The 22,744-nt window shown below is 47.3% G+C and overlaps 1 protein-coding gene across 2 annotated transcripts in view; it reads right to left on the reverse strand.

Annotated features, from left to right (window-relative positions):
- The window catches only part of C8B (complement C8 beta chain), a 54,304-nt gene extending 33,992 nt beyond the window's left edge, over nt 1-20,312 (reverse strand). For both annotated transcript variants that reach the window (XM_040470377.1, XM_040470376.1), the window contains exons 1-6: nt 20,142-20,312; nt 13,668-13,824; nt 10,263-10,404; nt 8,549-8,690; nt 5,875-6,007; nt 3,310-3,507 (exon numbers count right to left, since the gene is read on the reverse strand). In XM_040470377.1, coding sequence (XP_040326311.1) covers nt 3,310-3,507; nt 5,875-6,007; nt 8,549-8,690; nt 10,263-10,404; nt 13,668-13,824; nt 20,142-20,233 — 864 coding nt within the window. In that variant the 5' untranslated portion in view covers nt 20,234-20,312. The remainder of the gene's footprint in view (nt 1-3,309; nt 3,508-5,874; nt 6,008-8,548; nt 8,691-10,262; nt 10,405-13,667; nt 13,825-20,141) is intronic.
- Nucleotides 20,313-22,744: the final 2,432 nt, after the last annotated feature.

A 22,744-nucleotide genomic window follows, 5' to 3' on the forward strand; every position in this document is an offset into this window, starting at 1 on the left:
ATCAGGTGCCTGGTGTTATAAATAGAGCTTTTTTTAGGAGGCAGCCACGCCCTGTCGCTCGTGCGCTGTCCATAGCTGCTGTCACCCTACCACGGCAAAGCTGAGTAGCTGTGACAGAGACCCTATGGTCCTACAAGGCCTAAAATACTTACTATCTTGCCATTTACAGAAAAAGTTTGGTGACCCCTGGTGTGGGGGATAGGCTGAGAGATGGTGATGGGAGGTGATGTGCAAACATCCTGATGTGCAAGAATAATCTGAGGTGAGAGTTTCCTATCCTTACTCTCACCTCATTCTAGTTCTGCCCCAGATCCTTACCCTTCCAAGCTAAGCAGTGCTCTGTTCACGATTTGTCTAAATACTGTGGGTTTCTTTTCCTGCTCGGGTTTGGATAAAACCTTCCCGCTCATCTCCCTCCGTTCTCTGGCCTGCCGTCAATGTTCCAATCAGAGCTGACGTCTTAAAACCCTGATGGTATTACAGACATGCCTTGTTTTATGGCACTTCATGGACACCGCGATTTTTAGAAATCGAAGGTTTGTGGCAACCCTACGTTGAGCAAGTCGACTGGCACTGTTTCCCAATAGCATTGGCTCACTTTGTGTGCCTGCGCCCTATTCTGGTAATTCTTGCATACTTCAACTTTTGCATTGCTATTATATTTGTTATGGTGATCAGTGATGATACCCTGCCGAAATCTCACATGATGGTCAGCATTTTTAGTAACAAAGTATTTTTTTTTTTTTATTTTTTTTTTCAACGTTTATTTATTTTTGGGACAGAGAGAGACAGAGCATGAACGGGGGAGGGGCAGAGAGAGAGGGAGACACAGAATCGGAAACAGGCTCCAGGCTCTGAGCCATCAGCCCAGAGCCCGACGCGGGGCTCGAACTCACGGGCCGCGAGATCGTGACCTGGCTGAAGTCGGACGCTTAACCGACTGCGCCACCCAGGCGCCCCGTTAACAAAGTATTTTTAATTAAGGTATGTACATTGTTATTTTAGACATAATGCTACTGCACGCTTAATAGACTATAGCGTAAACATAACTTTTGTATGCACAGGGAAACCAAAAAATTCATAGGACTCACTTTATTGTGAATTCACTTTATCGTAGTGTTCTTGAGCTAAACCTGCGATAGCTCTGAGGGATGCCTCTATCATAATGCCCCTCTGCGCTTAAAACAAAACCGTGCATTGGCTCTCTATTGTCTCCTGAATAAAATCTATTCCCTTACGGTGAATATAAGAACTCACACCCTGTCCCCTGGTCGTGAAGCGTTCCTCCCCATACCTTACTACTTTCTGCCCCCCACACCACACTTCAGCCCTAATCCAACTTCTCACTGTTTGCCAAATCTATTCTTTTCATGATACAATTTTGCACATGCTGTTCCTTTTGCCTTAAAGGCTCTTCTCTCCCTTTTCGTCTCGACATGCGTCTACAAATATTTTCAATACTTCTTAGCTGTTGCTGCCTATGGGACACCATCCTGTATTTCCCAGACACACACACCATTTTCCAGGACTGCATTGCACTTTGCTTATGTTTCCTTTATAGCACGAACCAGGCTGCATTACAACTGTTATAAAAAAAATTAAGAATTAGTTGACTGCATACACGTTTGCCTCTCCCCCCCTAGACTTGTGAGCTCGAAGGCAAGAATCAGGTTGTATTTGTCTCTGGACCCCAAGCCTACTATAGTGCCCAGAACACTGTAAGCACGCTATCACTGGATATTTGAGTCAGGGAGGCAGGGAGGGAGGGGCTAAGCGGGAGCAGGCTTTGTTTCTCCCCAACAAAGTATGATCCTTTTCATTAATACCACCCTCCATCACTGTATTTCAGTCTTAACCACCTACTAGGTGCCATTCTAAGTCTAAAGATGGAAGAAACAGCCTCTGCCTCCAAGTTGCTCAGAGCCTAGAAGGAAAAACAAAGACAGTAACAGACCCATTCGCATTTACTACTCATTTTCTCCTGGTTGGTATTTCAGCAGCAGAGCCCTTTCTGAGCCCCTCACCACTTTCTCCTCCTATGAATCATTAGAGGCGACCTGGTCGCCAGGTTCCACTCAGATTAATTTTCTAACACATTTCACCCAAGCTGAAAACGCTTAGTGGCTAGAGAATAAAATGCACCTTCCTTGCTCGGGAACTCAAGGTTCCTCAAGGCTGCCTGTCACCTGCTTCTCCAACATCATATCCCAATACTTCCCAGTCCAATTACTCCTCTTCTACCAACTCACGGGCTTTGACCTTCATCTTACGGGCCAGGGGGAACAGGCGACATGATTAGATTAGTATCATGGAAACATCTTTCTGGCAGCACATAAATCTCAGGGGCAAGTTGGGAGACAGGAGACCCCTAAGGCGGGGGCCACGCAGGAGGTGCAAGGGTCCGGGCTACTTAAGATGTAATCAGAGTTAGATTAAGAAATATTGGAATGTGACACTGAAGGATCTGGTGGCCAAAAAATGTGGAGATGAGAACAGAGCGAAACAGGATTCTGAAATGCTTAGGTTGGAAAACCAGAAGGAAACAAATGCTATTTAGCACAGAAAATGTAGGAGGAAGAGCCTGCTTGGAGTGTCAGCGAGGCATCCAGGTAATGATGCCCATAAGAGTGTGCTGTACAGGACAAAGTGTAACAGAAAGGTCAGAAGCAATAATGAAGGTGTGTGGCTTGCCCTGGTGGCGGGGTGGGGTGGGGGCAGTGGGGGGTGGGGTGGGGAGGGAGAATGAACAGAGGTCAACTGGGGTAGCTGAAGGGTAAGAAGAGAAGATGGCCACGAATTAAATAAAGAACAGGTGGGGAGATTAGACCCCAGAAAGGAAAGTGATGAGGAGCAGAAAGCAAGTGGGAGGAACAGGTGCATGATGGTGTGGCCGACTCCAGCGGAGGCCCCAAGCCATCCGACAAGAAGGGTCTTGGGTGACATCCTGGAGGGGGAACTTCAGCTGAATGTTTAGGACAGAAGTTAGATCGCTAGAGGCTGAAACGTCTCCAGAGTGGATATGGTCTGGGAAAGCTACCTGCTCAAGTTTAAGGAAAACCACAAGATGAAGCTCATTGGAAAATGAGAGAATGTAAACATAAAAGAAGAAAATAATGATATGCCACACTGCCCGGCCTTTCTAAGAAGTCAGTTCAAGGAAGACCACCCTGTTTTCTGGTGAACAGATTTTCAGGACCACGGAAATACAGGCTGGTTGCTAGGCCTAGCAGTAGTGGGGAATACAGACACAGCTGGGCATGAAAATCGAAATGTATGCATGGGAACTGAAGGCCAGCAAAGGGTACTTACGGTGTGAGAGAATCGTTTGATCCTGCGAATAAAATGTTTGCCGTTAGCACTCGCGCTGCTAATGCCAATTTCAAATATTCCAGGTATTTTTAAACCAAAGCCGGAACTAGACATGCTTTTTCCTCTCTCCGTGATGCTACGTTCAAAATCTGAGTACGACTCATATTCTGTCAGCACAAATTCGTATTTGCCTTGGGTCTGAGGGAAGAAAAAAGAAAAGGTTTCTTACTTGCTTTGACTCACCTCCGTTCCGTACAAGTCAACAGGTACCCACTGAACTCTTAACATGTGCCGGGCTCTCAACTAGAGCCTCTGGATACAGGAACCTCAGAGCCAACTGTGTGCCCAGCCCCAGGGCTCCTAATCCACTAGGAGAGTCAGACTGTGGGTGATATTCAGAGGTGAGTGCGTGATTTGGGTTTCAACTGGCAGGAGTGCAGGAGGGCATTCTGGACTGGGGACTCGGCTTAGGCAAAGGCACATGGGTGGAAAAGAACAGGATGTACTCTACGAAGTAAAGGGATTCTAGGGTAGCTGACCACGAAGACGCAACAGTGAGGGGAAGGGACAGGGGTCGTGAGGGAATGTGCTGTCATGAAAACACTGAGGTTTCTGTATTACTTGGTCGGAAATTTGGACTCAATCCAAGATGAGCCAACATGGATGTAGCTGAGCCTCCAGAAGATCATTTTGGGACAGCAGGGTGGTCGGACTAGAAGGGCTGAATCTGGAGTCAGAGAGACAGGCTGGTGAGAAGGTTGTAAGGGGAGAGCAGCTGACAGCTGATGAGGTGTGGTCAGAGGCGGTGCAGTGGGGACAAAGTGACAGGGGCAGGGAAGTGCCTCCCGGAGAACTTAGAAGAACTGTTTGCTCACAAATCCGTTCTCGTTGTTCTGCGCCCAAGGTACTGCCTCGATGTCCTTGGAGGGACCAGTCCCAATGGTCTCTGCCCCCACATATTGGCTTCTGGTTGCCTGCAGATCCCATAACACTAAGCTGCCGAGGAAGGGAGCTGAGGTGAGTCCAACTGTGGCCTGGGGTAAGGTTGCCTGAGGCAGAACCCGTCCCTGCCATTTTCTAGTTGAGCAACCTTCGACAACAGGCTGAACCTCTGTATGCTCAATGTCTTTTTTTTTATTTAAAAAAAAAATTTTTTTTAACGTTTATTTATTTTTGAGACAGAGAGAGACAGAGCATGAACGGGGGAGGGGCAGAGAGAGAGGGAGACACAGAATCGGAAGCAGGCTCCAGGCTCCGAGCCATCAGCCCAGAGCCCGATGTGGGGCTCGAACTCACAGACCGCGAGATCGTGACCTGAGTCGAAGTCGGACGCTTAACCGACCGAGCCACCCAGGTGCCCCTCTTTTTTTTTTTTTTTTTTAAGTTCATTTTATTTATTTTGAGAGAGAGAGAGAGAGAGAGAGAGAGAAAGCGAGCGAGCAGGGGAGGGGCAGGGAAAGAGGGAGACAAACAGAATCCCAAGCAGGCTCTGTGCCGTCAGCCCCGCACCCGATGCAGGGCTTGAACCCACGAACTGTGAAATTATGACCTGAGCTGAGATCAAGGGTCGACGCTTAATGGACTGAGCCGCCCGGGCCCCCCTGCCTCAGTTTCTTCATGTGTCAAATGGAGACGATGTTTGTCCCTCCCATTGGACTTGTTCTGAGGATTGAGTCTGTATGGATACAACACCACACAGGACCTGACACAGCACTCCAAAAGCACTGGCTATGCAGAGAGACTTACGATGTATGTCCTGCCAGGTCAGGGGCTATTTTAACTGGGATGGTAACTCAGCTGCTCTGAGATCCTCCCTTGAAGGTAGAGGCCCCAGGGGTGCCAGTGGGCACCGCGGGGGAGGTTGTGTTTGTCCCCGGCTCATTTATTTTTATTTTTTCTTTTTTAGCCAATACGTATGTGTGGAGAGAAGAAGAGGAGGAGGAGAGGAGGAGGAGAAGGTCGTAACCTAGCCCTTGGAACTGCATAATTAATGACAGAGAACAAACTGTGGGTTGACAGAGGGAGGTGGGTGGGGGGGATGGGCTAGATGGGTGATGGGTATTAAGGAGTGCATTTGTTGGGATGAGCACTGGGTGTCACATGTAAGTGATGAATCAATGAATTCTACAATATTGCAGTGTATATTAACGAACTAAAATTTAGATTAAAAATAATAAAAAATGTGGGGTGTCTGGGTGGCTCAGCCGGGTAAGCATCTGACTCTGGCTCAGGTCATGATCTCATGGTTCATGGGTTCAAGCCCCATATCGGGCTCTGGGCTGACAGCTCAGAGCCTGGAGCCTGCTTCGGATTCTGTGTCTCCCTCTCTCTCTGCCCCTCCCCTGCCTGCTCATGCTCTGTCTCTCTCTCTCTCTCTCTCTCTCTTAAAAATAAATAAACATTAAAAAAATGAAAAAAAAAAAAAGAACTGAAGCTCGAAGAGAAACAGCAATACATCCAAGCTGCTTCAGCGGCTCACAGGGCTGGGCCTCGACTCTGCGCTGGCTGGCTCCTTAGTGTGCGTTCCCCCTGTTGCCCTGCAGTGGCTTCCTGCCTGCCACATACCTGTGGGGTGTAGCTTTCCACATTGTATGGCTTCCTAAATCTCGTGTTCAGTATGTAATGGGGGGAGCATCCACCGGCGTAATACCCGTGATCGAGGACGGGGCCCTCGAAGCTGTTTGTGAACAGATTGATCCTGCAGGGAAGGCATGGACGGGGGAAGAGGTTAGGGTGATCAGTTTACGTAAGCCCAGCTGGCAGACCCTAAGGAGTGGAACCGAAGCTCCTGGGTACAGTGTCCAAGAACCTGAGTATCTGGTCCAAACCAGCTTTTCAGCTTCCTGTGGGGCCCTTCCGGACCACCATCATATACCTAGTCCCAGCCACTGGGAGATGCTTGTTCCTCTTCCAATCCACTCTGCTGCTTCCCTGTTGTGTCAGTGCTGTTCCCTGTGCCCAGAATGCCATTCCAGCCACTCACTGTTGTATCTCTTTTTTCCTTATCTTCTTTGTGGGAAGCCTTCACTAGCATTTGCCATGCTAAGCTAGAGGCCCTCCGAAGACCCCTTGCTTGCCCGTCAAGTAGCTACTGTTCTCTATTTTCACAGTTACCTTATGAGAATGGTTTAGCAAAATAGATAAGAAAATAGACTCTGGAGTCAGATGCCTGGGATCAAATCCCTGCTCTGCCATTTACTAGTAATGCGATCTCAGGCAAGCCAGCTGGCCTCTCTGTACCTTGGTCTCTGCATCTGTAAAATGGGGACAAGGAAAATTTATTCTTAATTTCCGTATGATCTCCATCACGAGACACCAAATAATTGTCATTTGCTGAGACAGACTATGTCTAGACTATGTCTAGAAACAGAGCAGGGTGTGATTCCACATACGGATCACCTTCTATAGCATCCCCCCGCCCCCCAATCCCTGGGCAGTAGATATCACTGTGTGTATTTAGAAGGGATGAAAATCAGTGTGCAGCCTTATTTCTCACTGCCTCCTAAGGCAGGCTTCCGTTCCTGACCAGCTCTGACGACTACTGAAAGCTCTTTTCTTGTTGAAAGGAGCTCTGTGTTCTCTCAGCCTCTGTGCACTGGCCTCGGTTCTGTTCCTAACAGAATTGTCATAGGCTCTCTGTCCTGTGACAGAGGTCCACGCATCATAAGAACGCCTAAGTGTTCATTTTCTTTAACCAACGCAATGTGGTGCTCACTTTGCGGAGGCGACTCTTCTTATCGATTTACACGTATTGGCTCATGTAATCCTTCAAAAGGTTAATCCTTGAGATAGCTATCAGGGTGATGATGTCCACTTTATGGAGCAGGGAAGCAAGGCACAGAGGGTAACTGACCTGCCCAAGGTCTCACTGCCAGCCTGCGTTCCTTCCCCCCACACAAGCTGCCGCCCACTGGCTTGTCCTCAATAATCATATTAGCTTATTTGATCCTCACAGGACTCGAGAGAAAGTTATTATTCACTGCCTGCTACAGATGACAAAACTGAAGCCCCACATAGATACGTGCTTCACCGGAGGTCCCACGACCAGCGAGCTGTCATTATTTATTTATTTATTTATTTTTTAAAAAAAAATTTTTTTTTTCAACGTTTATTTATTTTTGGGACAGAGAGAGACAGAGCATGAACGGGGGAGGGGCAGAGAGAGAGGGAGACACAGAATCAGAAACAGGCTCCAGTCTCCGAGCCATCAGCCCAGAGCCTGACGCGGGGCTCGAACTCACGGACCGCGAGATCGTGACCTGGCTGAAGTCGGACGCTTAACCGACTGCGCCACCCAGGCGCCCCCAGCGAGCTGTCATTCTGTCCCCTCCTACAGGGTCCAGTCTGGCCCTACCGCTGGCTTGCAATGCCTACTCGGTCACCCTCTTAGCCCTGTGACCCCTAGGAACGCTCTTAACTTTTGCAGACCTCAGTTTCCTTATTGAGGAGGCGGGGACTATAATAACCAGCTTATAAAGTGGTGCTGAGAGCAAGTCTTCCTCGCGTGAGAAGTCTCTTTCCTTAATAACAACCTTTGGGGAGCGAGATTTGATTTTTGTGTGTGTGTGTTTTTTTTAAAATTTTTTTTAACGTTTATTTATTTTTGAGACAGAGAGAGACAGAGCATGAACAGGGGAGGGGCAGAGAGAGGGGGAGACACAGAATCTGAAACAGGCTCCAGGCTCTGAGCTGTCAGCACAGAGCCCGCCCGACACGGGGCTCGAACTCACGGACCGTGAGATCATGACCTGGGCTGACGTCAGGCGCATAACCGACCGAGCCACCCAGGCACCCTCAGAAACCCACTTTTTCACTAACTACTTAGGAGCCTACCCTCTGGGCCAGGCCCTATGCTGGGGCCAAGCAGCTAAACCTCCCCCACAAGTTGTCAGTAGGATTCAGAGGTAATGCCGAGAAAGCACGGAGCACAGTCACACGGCAGGTGCTGAGTAAACATGCACCCCCAGCCCTGGTGTGAGGCCCGTGTGGTCTCCGAGCACAGCTCCGTCTCTAGTGTTCCTGAGCCCTCCGCACGGCCCGTGTCTAGCCACAGGACATGTCCCTGGAGCTCCCCGGAGCTGTGTTCAGAGAGTAGCTACAAGCCTCCACTTACACTACGTCTCTTTTTTCAGAAAAGAAGAAAGGAGCCACTCTGTGAATATCAGCTCCCTTCCTCTCCTCCAGAATTTCACTGAATTCTGTGCCGTCCCATCTACACAACAGAAGGACGGTAACTCACCCACTGGCCAGACGGCCAATTGCCCAGTACTGGTCCATTTCGTGCTGACATTTTTTATAAATCCTCCTACAGTTGGCTTCATCTGACTGGTCTCCACAGTCGTTGTCCCCGTTGCAGAGAAGCCTGCGGTTTACACACCTCCCTGGAAGGAGAAAGGGTGTTACCCTTAGGCACGTGGCTGCCGAGAGGGAAACAACGGGGATGAGCACCTACTACGTGCCAGATATTTGGCTGGGCCTTTATCTGGCGTAAACACTTTATTCCCCCAAAGAGGCCAGTGTTGTATTTCTGAACCCACTTTGAGGGGAGGTTATTAAGGGTGGGGAAAGGGAAAGTGTCTACATGGCCTGGGTCGAAGTGGCCAGACCGGAGGCAAATCTAGACTTCTCTCCCTGAGGCTGGCGAGGAGAGGTGGGTTTGGTGGGTCCTGTGAGTAGCACTAGCTTTGCGACCTTCCACGGGCTACCTAACCTGCCTCGATCTTCTTGTCTCTAAAACAGGGAAGTCATCTCCCCTTCCCTTCCAGGGCTGTTGGCACTTTTGCTCCCTTTGAATGCTTTCCCCTCTGACTTGACTCTCTTTCTTGTTTGTATATTCTTAGGGGTTAAGCCTGTAAGACAGGTGACCCTGTTTCCTTAGAGATGACTGATCATTTTTAACCAATATCAAAAGCAGAAGAATTCAATTTGGTCTTCAAATGTTTCTTACACGGCACTTAAACTAAAGCCTGCCTGAATGACCATTATGGCTCTGGTCGGAATCATGGAACACTGGCCATAATGAGTCCATGGACACACTATAAAAGTCTTTCAGATTTATTAGACAGAATTCTTGCATTTGCAATAAGCCCTGGAAATCGCTCTGAAAATCTCTAACCCTTTCTTGAAAAATCCTGAAGCACACCCGGTCCATATGGGCACAGGGAACGTAGAGAGGTTGCAATTCCCATCTAGATCATCTTGGGTCAAAATACTCTTACGTTTGCTGGGGAAGTGGCGAAATAGAGAGACATGTGCTTGCTTGAATGAACTAGATGTGAGTTGAAAAGACAAGTGTTTACTTAGTTCTGCAGTAGATGAGTATTGTACGCTCCTCCCTTCATTCCTTTAATCAAAACTTTTTACTGACTCTCGTGCATTAGGGGTTCCGCTATACTTGGTTATGCAGAAATGCAAACGTCAAGAGCTACTTCTGCAAACATTTTTTCAGAGGTAAGTGGTCTAAACACCCGATGGAACGGCTGTAGGCTTTCCATGCTGTCCTCAGCCCCAGGCCTCTGAGAGAGCCAGCAGGGCTCAGAGTCTGCAAAGAGCTTTCATTCCCACTGTGTCACCTGATGCTTCTAGTATGCTTGTAAGGTATTAACCTCACTTCCGATTTTCTGTTAAGAGAACCGACATGCAGAAAGGCTAAGTGACTTCTCCTAGGTCACAAAGTCAAAATAAGACTCGGCTCGAGGTTTCTGATCCCAAGTTCTGATCCCTCTGATCTTGGGCAAGTAACGTCCCCAAGTCTTAATTTGTTAATTTGTAAAATGGGGATAATATTGATGCCTATTTTATAGGGCTGTTTTTGTGAAATAATACATGGGAAGAGAGGACAAGGAGGGCTCCCGGCCTGACCCATGACCCTGACCTTGAGCAGCAGGCAATGGCCAGTGCCCCCATCACCCCATTTGCTAGATATCCCCTCCCACTCCTGCATCCCTTTATACCTGTCTGTGCACACACAAAGCCTTCACATTGCACTTGACTTCTGCATGGTCTGCTGGTAACACAGTCTTCAACTTCCTTGTCAGAGAAGTTACATGGTTCCCCATTGAACTGAGAGGGCCGGAGCAAGTAGGCATGTCTGTACTGTGGCAGAGAGGAGGAAGGTGAACCAAGGGCGGAGCCTCAGGGACCTCGGGAACTGAGGGATATACACTGAAGGGTCCGTGTTGCAAGTGCCTGTTTGCTCGACTATTTCAACTAGACTCTGAGCTCTCTGAGGGCAGAGACCTGGCCTTTGATCTCTACAGCTGCAGTGATCAATAAAGATTTGCTGAATGTGGGAAAAGCTGGGGCTTCAGAGTCAAAAGGTATTAAGTAGACTGATGTGGCCAGTTCAGTAACACAACACCACAATCTCTCAGCTTGATTACTCCAATGGGTTGATTCAATTATTCTCATTTACTCACTATCTTATAAATCAAAAAGCAAGCACATTGGAGACACATCTGACGCTGATACTTTCTTGTTATGTGATGTTGGCAAGTTACTTAACCTCTGTGATCTCAATTTGGTAACCTATGAAATAGGGGTAATGAATTAACCTGAATGTACGGTTATGGAGTTTCAACTATATATAGGATCTAAATATGAAATCTCATGTTGTCCGGTACCTAGTAGGCACACAATTTCTTGTACTTATTTTTCTTTATTGTTATCACTTTTAAATTCCCGTTGGTTAACATATAGTGGTATTTTTCTTTATTATTAATCTTTACCAGGCAATATTTCTCTATCTCTAACTTCTTATTCGTTTATTCCAGAAATATTGGATTTCCAAAACACTGAGCCACCCGATGTTGAACAAGGTCGGTACTGATGCTTGCTTGGTTATTTTTTAATCGAAGTACAGGTGACACAGTGTTACGTTAGTTTAGGGTGCACAACACGGTGATTCCACAGCTCTGTACATTATGCTGTGCTCACCGCAAGTGCACCATACTACAAGATGACAATACCATTGACTATATTCCCCAGGCTGTACCTCCATCCCCATGACTTATTCACTCCATAAGGGCTTGCTTGTGTGTTTCTAATCATAATCGTGCCCTCTGGCCTGCCCTCAAGGAGGTCGCTGCAGATGGTGGGGGTGGTGATGGTGAGCGCCAGGCAGGGACAACGCAGTGTGATGGCCGCCATATTGAGGAAGGACACAGTGCTCTGTGAATTGATAGAGGCCTCCCTGATACAAACTTGGGAGCCAGTAAGTGACAAGCGAGCTGAGGTTCCAAAGGTGAAATGAGATGTCAGGCAAACAGGAAGAGGCAGCGTGAGGAGGGCAGAGAAGAGTAATCTGTGGGGAGAATGTCGCTCTACCAAACCTGAGAGACTAGTGAGAGTGTGCCTTGTTCCAGAAAACCAAAAGCTGTTCATCTTGGCCAGAGAGAAGAATACAGGAGGGCGGTGGCCAGAGCTGGAGGATGACATAGCCAGGGGCAAGTAAGGGAGGGCCCCCCAGGTCTCAGGTTAGATTTAGTATTTTACTATGAGGCAATGAGAAACAATTATAGGGGGAAAAGTGATCCCGTCTGGGTGGCTTCCAAATACTAGTTGTAGGCAAGAGTTTGGTGCGACGAAATCATACAAGCCAGGGTAGCAGCCCCTTTGCAGAATGACATGTTAACCAACCATAGTTATTATTTGTATGGCATCTGGACACCCCTCCCCACCTCTCCCTGCCAAAAAAAAAAAAAAAAATACAGACAACCATTCACCCACGCTCCTTTGCATGGGACCCCAGAGGGTCTTTTGTCCTGGAAGGCAGAGACTGGCAGGACAGGGATGAGGTCTGCAAAGAAGATTGTTAGAAGACCAGCCCCAGGCACCAAAGACAAAATGGGATTGAGGGGTGTGGAAATGATGGGAGAGAGGCATCTCAAAATTCCGGTTGAAGGGTTTTGATAACCCTGCAGCCAGTGACCCTGCAGAGAGTGATGATGTCCACTGAGGGCCAGTGCGTAACAAACTCCGAGTGAAGAGTGCTGGCTGGCTGGCTGGCTCATGCTGAGTCTTCCTGGTTTATGCTGCAGATGAAACAATTGTACAGATAATTGGATCAATGCTGATCACTTCAGCAATAAAGCTCACTTTGGGAGCTGAATGATCCTGCTTGGCTCTCCACAAAGATCTAGTTAAGCGTGTAAATGTCCTGGGTCCACTTTTACAGCCTCGTTAGGGTCTTAGCCCGTGGCTGCTTTGATATCCTGAGGAGCTGGGGAAATGGCAACCCTCTTCTTTTCTCTTTTCTCTCACATACCTGCTGTTCTCAGAGCTGGGATCCCGCGTCAGCCCTCGTATGACAGGGGAACCTGAAGCACAAATACGGCAGGGACTATGGTGGGTTTTGTTTGTTTATTTGTTCGTTCGTTCGTTTGTTTGTGGGACGCCACGAGACAAGAAGCCAGCGGCCCAAATTCAAGGCCTTTATCTGCTGCTAGGTGAACCTGACAAACCGCCCGCTCTGAGTCTCTGTTTACCTATTTGCCTAACAGAAAGGGCCACCGCTGCCTTCCTTTCCTTCTGGAGGTGCCAGAAAATATCACACGATCAAACAATACCTATTTATGGCGCTCTTGTTATGTTCCAGAAATTGGCCTACATTGTAGGTATAGAATTGAATAAACCTTCAACAGCTTCCCACTTAATGGAAAGGTAAGTAATTAAGGAAAAGTAAATGACAGGAAGAACAGGGAGCTATTACAGGTGTTGGAAGGTTGGCTATCTAATAGCACATAGGGCTGAGAAGTCAACGAAGAGCTCCAAAGAGGTAGCCTGTAGGCAGGGTTTCAAATAATGAGTAGGTGTTCGCCAGCAATGCAAGTGGGAAAGGTCACTCCAGCCTCAGAAAGCAGCATGAATAAAGGCAGAGAGAGAGTGTGAAATGGTCAGAGAGAGACAAGTGTTCTGTGGGCCAGAGTGGGGGATGCTTTATGGAGATGTCGGCCAGGTCAACGTCATGGGGGCCTTGAAGACCGTGAGTCTGGATCTGATCTCAAGAGCCATGTGTAGACTTTGAACGGGTTTCAAGCTGGGAAAAGACAGGCCACGCTTGCATTTTCAATAGCTCCCCTGGTTGTACCATGAAGATGGACTGAAAGAGCAAGTTTGGAGGCAGGAAGTCTGATTAGGAAGCTATTAACCTGAGCAAGGATAAGTATGCTAGGCAAGTAGCTGGAAGCTTGAAGAAAGGATCTACTACTTGGAAACACTGAGGAACAGACTTCATCAAGTGAGCCAACGTTCAATGAGATCCTACTATGTGCCAGGCACTGTCAGCAGTGCCTTCACCACTCTTGCTGAGAGTTAGGGCTTCTGGAAGCTTAGAGCTCCCCCAAGGCCAGAGTACTTACCCTTTTCTTCTGACAGGGATCACATGTGGTCCAGGAGGACCAGCTGGAAAGTTCACAATCAATAGGCATCAGTGAGACATCCACATTCCGTGTGTGTCTGCTCTTGGCGAGGCTCTCATTGACTGCATTTGACTCAAGAGACTGTGGCCTTTCACCTCTAAATGGCCATCATGAGAGAACAGAATCAAGTGTCAAAAAAGAATTAAGTATGCATACAACCACCTACCCATCCGTTCAATATATATATATATATATATATTTGCTCATTTGCGTGAGGCTATTCATTCAAGTATAGGTTAATTCATCCAGCAAATAGTTATCAAACACCCATAAGTGCCTTCCATTTTGGCCAGCTATCGTCGAAAGAGCACCGAACTCAAGAGCAGAAGACAGTCCATCGGCACCTGGGGGATCTGACTTGCCTTTTCGACCTGTGTGAGTTCCACTTTTCTCATCCATGTAATGGGAGAATCATGCCTCCCTCCCTAGGCTATTCCTGGGATTCACTGAGAAAGTACACGTGAGAGTACTTTATAAACGCTAAACTGCTACAGATAAGCAGGGAATACAACCACAGCTAGATGTACGACTTGAAGCAATTCCTTCCTCACTGGGGGCCTCTGTGTTATGCCAGGGAAAGGAGAGGTTTGGACTAGATGGTCTTTAAGGCACTCTCCCATGTTAAGAGTGCATGAAACATTTGCTGAGAACGAACAACATTCAGGGTACTGTGCTACAGGGGATACAGGGAAATATAAAACATAGGTTCTGCCTTCTAGAGCTCACGTCTGTCTTAGAACAGGAGAAGAGAAACATGTCTCATATCTTAGCTCTTTGGGACTCATCCAGTAGGCAAGGTTTGTAAGCACGCAGGCTCCAGGGCCAGAGTTTGCCTTAGGACGTCACTGTAGTGTGGAGGCTGGGCCAGGGTGAGGAGAGCCTGGAGGTGGGACAAGCAGGCAGAAGGCTCATGCAGTAGCATCAATGAGTGATGTGAACTTGAACCATGGCAATGTCTAGGGGAGAGCACATGGCGGGGAGTGGGGGGGCAGGTAGACGAGATGTTGCTCCAGTGGAACGGATAGAAAATGAGAGGAAGAGGTTAGACAGGAAGGGGTTCAGGTTGATGCTTGGTTCTAGTTTGCGTGTGTGCGCGAGTGGGGGACACAGGAGCAAAAGAGCTTGTTGGAGAGGATGTGGGCGGGCATGCTGAGTCCCAGGCGCTCACAGAACACCTATGTAGAGTATTCAGCAACTAGTTCCTAAGTGGGTTTGGTACTCCGAAGAGAGATTTTCGCTAGAGACACGGAGCTGATCCCGAGAAGCTATGGGAGAGCATAAGACTGTTATTGAGAGGAGAAGCAGGCCAGAGAGAAGTCCTTGAGGGACAGCAATACCACCAGCAGCCCAAGAGACAATGGTGCCCTGCCAGTCCAGAGCAGACAGAGCATATAAGGGGATGTAGGTGAGGGCAGGGTGGGTGGGTGGAAGGGGCAGACAGTGTCGCATCTATAGAGCTGTCAAACAACATGAACTATGTATAGAAAGTAAGGTGATGCTTTTTGTGGAGTTCCTGGCATTCGGTGGGATATTCAGTAAAAGAGTGGATAAACAAACTTGGTATTGAATCTGTCTAGGCCTCCAGTTAACTCCGTGTGTAACAGGGGGGGGGGGGGGGCCGCGCGGGGAGAGTAGGTGATGGGTATTGAAGAGGGCCTCTTTTGGGAGGAGCCCTGGGTGTTGTATGGAAACCACTTTGACAATAAATTTTATATATTAAAAAAATAAATAATAAATAAATTAAAAAAATAAACAAAACAAAACAAAACAAACAAACAAACAAAAAACCATGACGGGTGCATTTAGATTTTACCCTTCCTCTACCGGTGAGAACATAATCTTGCAACCTGTGTTCCTTTTCAAGGCAAAAGAGATGAGAAAGAAAAACAAAGATTTTCTGAGCACCCAGGACATGTCAAGCTCTGTGTGAGGTGTTTTACCTGGGCCATCTCCTTGAATCCTCACGACAATGCGAGAGGACATTGCCACTTGGGCAGATGAGGGAAATGACTGAAAGTCACGTAGCTGGTATGCAGTGGTCCTGGGGGTCTGAGCTGAGGTCTGTTGGACTCTAATGCCTCTTTATCCATTTCCCCCATGCTGCCTGGAAGGGTGCCAGGAACAGCATCCACTCTACCAGTGCCCTCTGTCTCTATGCAAGGTCTCTTTCATCTCTGTGTCCAAGATTGAGTCATTAGGGAGAGCATCACACAGTTTCCATTGTCTCAAATACATAGTACATCACTCCAGACAAGGGCATTAACAATACATTCTCACTTGGCAAAAGTCCTAAAAAGAGGATAATATTAACTACAGTGAAATCCATCTCCAAAACCGCCCCAGAGACCAGCAAAAATCAATTGCCTAGTAAAGTTGGATCTTTAAGGAAAGGTCAAAGACTCTCCTGGAAACCACAGGTGGATACTTTTAAAATGGTTACTTGAGGCAGGATGCTGCACCCCAGGAGCGGGGCTCAGAATGTGTTCTTATATCTACTAATTTGCTGGGGTTTGACAAAACAATATTGTCTGTGATTCGGCTTCTCCTAAGTATATATTTGACAGCTCGGCAGGGTACCCTCTTCCTGTTTCAACTAAGAAACGGTTACATTGTGTTTTTAGCAACTATCAAGGCAATTCTGGGCACAGTTGAGACTGAGTGGATGGGTAATGTACACGCACTGTATTAAGAGTCACAATTATTTTCTTCTCTGAGATTTGAAAGCCTGTTAATAGGCGAGATGATCGTTTACAGAAGGAACTTGGTAAAAAGTAGTTATAGCCACCAGGTCTCTCATTTTTGCACCCCATTTTCATTATGGAGGTGGCAGTATAATGAAGTAATCAGCTGAATAAATAGTATGTTTGTAAATTACATCAGTTAGGATGTGTGTGGTTTATTGGTACTACAAAATGCAAATTGGAAAGAAAGGCTGGCATTCAATTGCATCTTTAAATCCTGGCCTCTGTGTAGGGATACAGCACATTCATTTCATGCCCACGGATTTTTACGGAAACAGACCAGATGGACCTTTTGACCAACTGAAATGACTCTGTCATTCAAAATCCTCTCTATGTTTTTAAACATGCCCGGAGAAGTACAGAAAGTAAAATAATAAACACTCATGTAGTCATAACCCATGATTGGCAATTATTAACATTTTGGTATATTTCCTTCAAAATTTTTTTTTAATAGAAAATAACCCTATACATTACACATCTGCATTGGATACCAGCCCCGGATACATTTCCCTCTCCTCCTTCTCAGAGGGAACTATTGTCGGGGATTTACATGTATCCCTTGAGCCCTTTAAATATTTTTACATATTATATACGCACAACATATAACATTGTTTTTGTGTGCTTTACTCACACTATGCATATTATTGTGCAACTTGCTTTTGTCAATCAACGCTCTACTTCTGAGCCCTCTCCATGTAGATTCATAGAGAGATCTAATTCATTTCTTTACCTCTGATGTCCCATCAGAGGACATACGTTGCATTCAATGTATTCTTTTTCTTTTTGAAAGACATTTATATTTTCCCAATGCTTTGCAATTGCAAATAACGCTACAATAAATACGCTTCTACAAGTCCTTGTAACATATCCCTCTACATAAGGAATGGCAAGGATGTGCCTTTCCTTGAGGTGTACAGAATGCAATTGCCAACATCAGGATATATTTCACTGGGTCCCTGTCTCCTACTCTCTTTCTAACAGGAGTTTCTGATCAAAATAAAGATGGATCCATCGAGGAAGGCAGGATTAGGTCAGCAGTAAATTGCAAGCCATCAACTTACAGAGATGGGGTGTGTCAATATATTTTGGCTTTCTGTAGAAATGCCCTGACACAACAACTCTCTGTCACACACAATTTGTTAGGCAGCGACATTCCCTTTGCAAATAGCATCCTTCCTCTTTGCTGGAAGAGGCAGCTTCTGGGTGGCAGAGTTTCAATTTCTCCTCTCTCTGTCATTTGCTGTTGTAGACGTGAAATTTAAAGCAACATCTCAAGGCAACAAATGTGTGGCCCAGAGATAGAGAAATGACATGGGGGCCCAGCACATCAGATACACAATGCAGCTGGAGAGGGGATAATGCATTTGAGAGGCAGGATAGTACAGGGATACAAAGGAGCTCTGGAGCCAGAAAAAACAAAACAAAACAAAAAAAACAATTGGATTGGAATCCATATTCTGTTACATATTAAGTGAGTAGCTTTGTGACATTTACCTTATCTACCAATCTTAGTTTCCCTCTCTGCAACACTGTAAGCAATAAAACTTACCTCCAATAGCTGTGAGGGCTTAGAGCTAATGCATCCAAGTGGCTGGCACAGAGCAGCGATAAATAAACAATAGGTCTTAAGACGATGTGATTATTTCATCTGACATGATTATAAGAACTAAACAAAAACCTTTCTTGGGAGCTAACATGAGGGAGGTCTCAGTTTCTCCTGTGCCAGAACTGAAGGCTGTTCATCCACTTCAAGTATGGAACTCAAATACCTGCTGTGTTCGGGACCGCCCAGTGGAACTCACGGGTGGAGGCCAGAACACCAAACCTGGTGGGGGTTTGAGACTGACAACGTGAGTGAATCTCTTCTCCTCTCTGAGGACCCTTTTGCCTTGCTACATAGTGTGAATAAGAGAGAATATCCATCTCATGGCATGGCTGGAGGATTAAACAAGACACTCTACTTATCTACTACGCCTACCTCCACTTTCCATGTCAGAGTGAACTTCCGAATATATAAATATGATCGTGCAGCTCCTTGGCTTAGAACGCTGCAATGGCTCCCCATTGCTAGAGGGGAAGGTTCAAGATCCTTAGCTCCCACCCTACTGCTCCTCCACTCCACCCACTCTGATCCTGCTGACTCCCACTTGATCTCGTCTTTGCTAGTGCCTCGCCTTGGCCCGTGCTCGAGGCCTCCTGAAATAGACTTGAAGCTTCAGGAACAAGCCAGGCTTCTCGTATTTCCATGCCTTCGTCTGTGATGCTTCCTTTGCCTTGAACACCCTCCACCCCCTGGGCCATTTGGCGAACATCTATTCTTATATAAAGATTCAGCTCAAATACCGTCCTTTTCTAGAAGACTTTCCAGACTTACTGAATGCCCAGTAGAGCTGGTCACTCCCTCTCTTGCTTCTCACCTGTCCCTGTATCATCTCTTGCAACTGTACCTAGAGTGTGTGCCCACATGGTGGCTTTTTCCATGAGAACACAAGCTCTCTGTGTCTTACTCATCTCTGTATCCTTAGAGCCTGACAAGGGGTCTTGCAAAGGGGTCACTCCTATTTGCAGGGGGTCAGGTTGCTATGAGCCCCTTCAACCTCCATTCCAGACACATATCCCTGGGTCTTTAACCCTTCTCTGTGTATACATAGTACACGCATATAAGGCAGGCCTCGGCAGCTTGGTTCTTCGTGGGGCCAAGTTGAGATTCTTGATAATCCATAATAGCTATTATTTGTTGAGTGCCCAATGGGTAGTGAACCTCTCCGTTCTGGTCTTAGGGGTGGTGCCCAGTGGCAGCTGAGTGCTGAGAAGAGGTGAGACCGGGGGGTGTGTCCAATGGGCACTGGTGCTCCTCACATTAAGTGGGAGGTTGTGCTCAGACAGCATTTATGGAATCAACAAAAGGAATGGCATGAACAGCCCTTCTTCCCACAGGGAAGGCCTGCTCACAAGGAGGCCTGGGATACCTGAGCGTTTCAGCGTCATGGAAGGGCTTCTCATGTACCAGGAGGATCTCCTAATTGCCAAGTCACTGGCACATCTTTCACCGGAGCCCATGTTTGAGCTTTCGCTAAGATATTTTCTTTAGCCTGTCTTGTATCCTATTAACAATACCAAAAATAATGAAATAAATCAGTTAGAACTTAACTGCTGGGAACATACAGGAGTGTGTGTGTGTGTGTGTGTGTGTGTGTGTGTGAGAGAGAGAGAGAGAGAGAGGGAGAGAGAGAGACAGAGAGAGAGAGAGAGAGAGAGAGAGAGAGAGAGAGAGAACCTGAGAACCCACAGAATTTGGGTTGATGAGCAGGTAGAGTGGGTCCCACTCAGACATTAAAGTCACTGATGTGAATTGGCTCTTTTTTCCATACATGACAGGCCTTCTTTTGCGCAAAGAAGCTTTGTTCAGAACACAGAACAAGTATCCTATTCTCAGCGTGACAAAATACATTTAAACATGTCAGTTTCTCAGGGGAACTTGTGTTGAAGTCAGATGCTTGGTTCCATAATAATCTGAAGACAGTTGTTGATATTATTTTACCAAATGCATGCAAATTGCTCGAGGAGATGCTCCTTATTCAATAGACGCACGACAAAGAGGCGGTCAGCATTTTGTGGCTTCGTACTCCCTGTCACATTATTGACTGGCGAATCACTTGTCACCATCACTTACCTGGAGCCGGGCAAACTGAGGCAGCCCAGGGCAGCAGAGAGAAGAATCAGTTCTGATGGTGTCCTCCGAGCCCACGGCACCGATATCTTCATTGTCTCTACGTGATGGAGCTTCAGCTGAGGCTCCGAGGTCCATGAAAAGTCTGCACAGGGAGTTTCTGTCCCCACAGAGCAAACAGTTCAGCAAAGTAAACAGAAAGCCAGTGGTGCCTGGAAACCCCTTAGACTTTGCACGGACAGAACCGTGCCTGTGACCCCAGACACCAATGAGAACGGTGGAAAACTGTGCAGCACACGACACAGACTATCCGGGGAAGCAGCCGAGAGGACAGGCTGTCAGTGGGGCCTGTGGGCTCTAGGTCCAGACTGCCTGGGTTCAAATCCTTTCTCTGCTTCGTCACCTTTGGCAAGTCACTTTACCTCTAGGCCTCGGTTTCCTCGCTTGCAAGGTGGTGACGTTTACGGAAAGTAACCTAAGTAAGGCGACGAGGACAGGCCCATGGGAAACACTCGCACGTGGGAGCTATTACTATGAAGTGGAAGGCAGCGTGGGAAGTCAAACCAAGCTTTGTGTCTTGCCTCTTTCTAGCCGTGTGACTTCGAGCAAGTCAATGAGGAGCTGCTGAGCTCTAGAACCTGTCTACCCGAGTTAGAATTCTCTTGGTATGTTTCACTAGTTGTATGACCCGTGGCAAATCATTAACCTCTGGGAGCCTCTTTCCTCATCTATAAAACGAGAATAATAGTGCCCAACTCACAAGGCTGATGTGAAGACCAAATCAACTGAAATATTTAAAACACTTTGAAGGGTGCCTGGCACGTTCTACGTGCCCTCTCTGTAAGTGACCTGCCATTTTTTTTTTGACTTTCTCTGATTCTGTTCCCTCGTCCACGAAATTTGGAGAGTTAGGCTTACCCATCACTCAGGGTTGGGAGAGTCACTGGGCTACTAACTGTGAAAGTGCTTCATAAAAAGGCATCATAAAAGCAGTAACTGTATGGGCACCTGAGTGGCTCCGTTGGTTAAGCATCCCACTCTTGATTTCGGCTCAGGTCATGATCTCACAGTTTGTGGGATTGAGACCCATGTCGGGTTCCGTGCTGACAGTGAGGAGCCTGCTTGGGATTCTCTCTCTCCCTCTCTCTCTGCCCCTCTCCTGCCTGCGTGCTCTCTTTCTCTCTCAAAACAAGCAAATACACTTGAAAAAAATAACTGTGAAAGAGTAATTATCCAAATCTGTGTTGTTTGTTATTATATAACTTACATGGAACTTCACCACGGTTTGGGGAAAAGCAGAGAGCTTTCCTGACCTTGCCGGAAAGCATACTAGGTGATTGGTAGTGGTAGATTGAACAGGCGTCTCCCATATTTGCTAGTGACCCTACAAACCCCCACGTGGTAGCAACCTGAAAAGAGTTCAGTCAACACCATTGCCTTCCACCTACCATGTCTCCCACATTGCAGGTCAGAGGGACTCACTCTTTCCTCTAGGGGTGAACACAGCAAAGGCAGGTGCCATTCATGTATGGTGAATAAACTTGAGCCTGGAAGAGGGATTTTCCTTCGACTTTTCATTATTCTGAGTAGCACGCCGATTGCCCTGCCATTTCGATGTGGCGTCCCTCTCAAACGGGATTAAAGGAAAATGTCACATGAGACTCTCTTGCAAGGGCGTAATCCAAGCAAATGTTCACCTCAATACGTCTAGAAATGATTCCCAGAGGACCCGTGACTGGGTGTCGGATGGACGTGTTCACATTTTCAGTTCTGGCTGACACAGTGTCAGCCCCACTTCTCAGCTGGAGACGGCACCTGCCGTCCCTGTGGTGGGGGGCACTGGCGTGGGGTTGGAGGAAGCATAGCACAGACTCAAAGGCAATGTGCAAGTGGCCAAGGATCCCAAACACACCTCTCTGCAAACCACCACTGGCTCCTCAGAATCAACAAAGTCCAAGCTGCACTAACCTTGCATTTATGGAACCAACCTGCAGGGCATTAAGGGCTGTATAAACATGGAGGAAGACGGTCCTGTTGCTGTTGATGCTGCAGGTGTTGATGAGGGGACCCAGGGTGGGGGGAGGCAGCAGGCAGCTTGGCCATGCGCTGGGAGGAAGACTGCATAGCATTTCCTTAAACAAGCGACCTCATTTCTCTGTTTTCTATTCTGAAAAATGGAGATAACAACTCATCAAGGTTATTCTGGGGAGTGGATACAGAACACATTAAGCCCTTAACCTAGCTCCCCTCATAGGGTGGAGTACTCTTGAGTGCCAGCCGGCACCCCATCCTGCCACATGTGCCAGAGGGGCCGGGCTAGGGCTGGGAAGGCAGATAAGCAAGAGCGGCAAAGGGATGGATGGAAGGCCATGGAGGGAGGCCACCCCTTCGCGTTAATTGGGCCCAGAACACAGAACACAAACTCTGCTGTCAGACCATCCTGTGTGCATCCCAGTTATCATTACCCCAAGCACAAGGCACTATCTCGCTGTTGTCCCAAAGGATGCAGCGACCTGAACTTTGCCACAATTGATTGTGGTAGTTAATCATTTGTAAACAAGCAGAAAATTGCATTTCAAGAAAGATCCATGTTCTCTCGCACGCCG

This window comes from Herpailurus yagouaroundi, unplaced genomic scaffold, assembly GCF_014898765.1.
Source record: "Herpailurus yagouaroundi ecotype Mexico unplaced genomic scaffold, PumYag 77, whole genome shotgun sequence".
Lineage (NCBI taxonomy): Eukaryota > Metazoa > Chordata > Mammalia > Carnivora > Felidae > Herpailurus > Herpailurus yagouaroundi.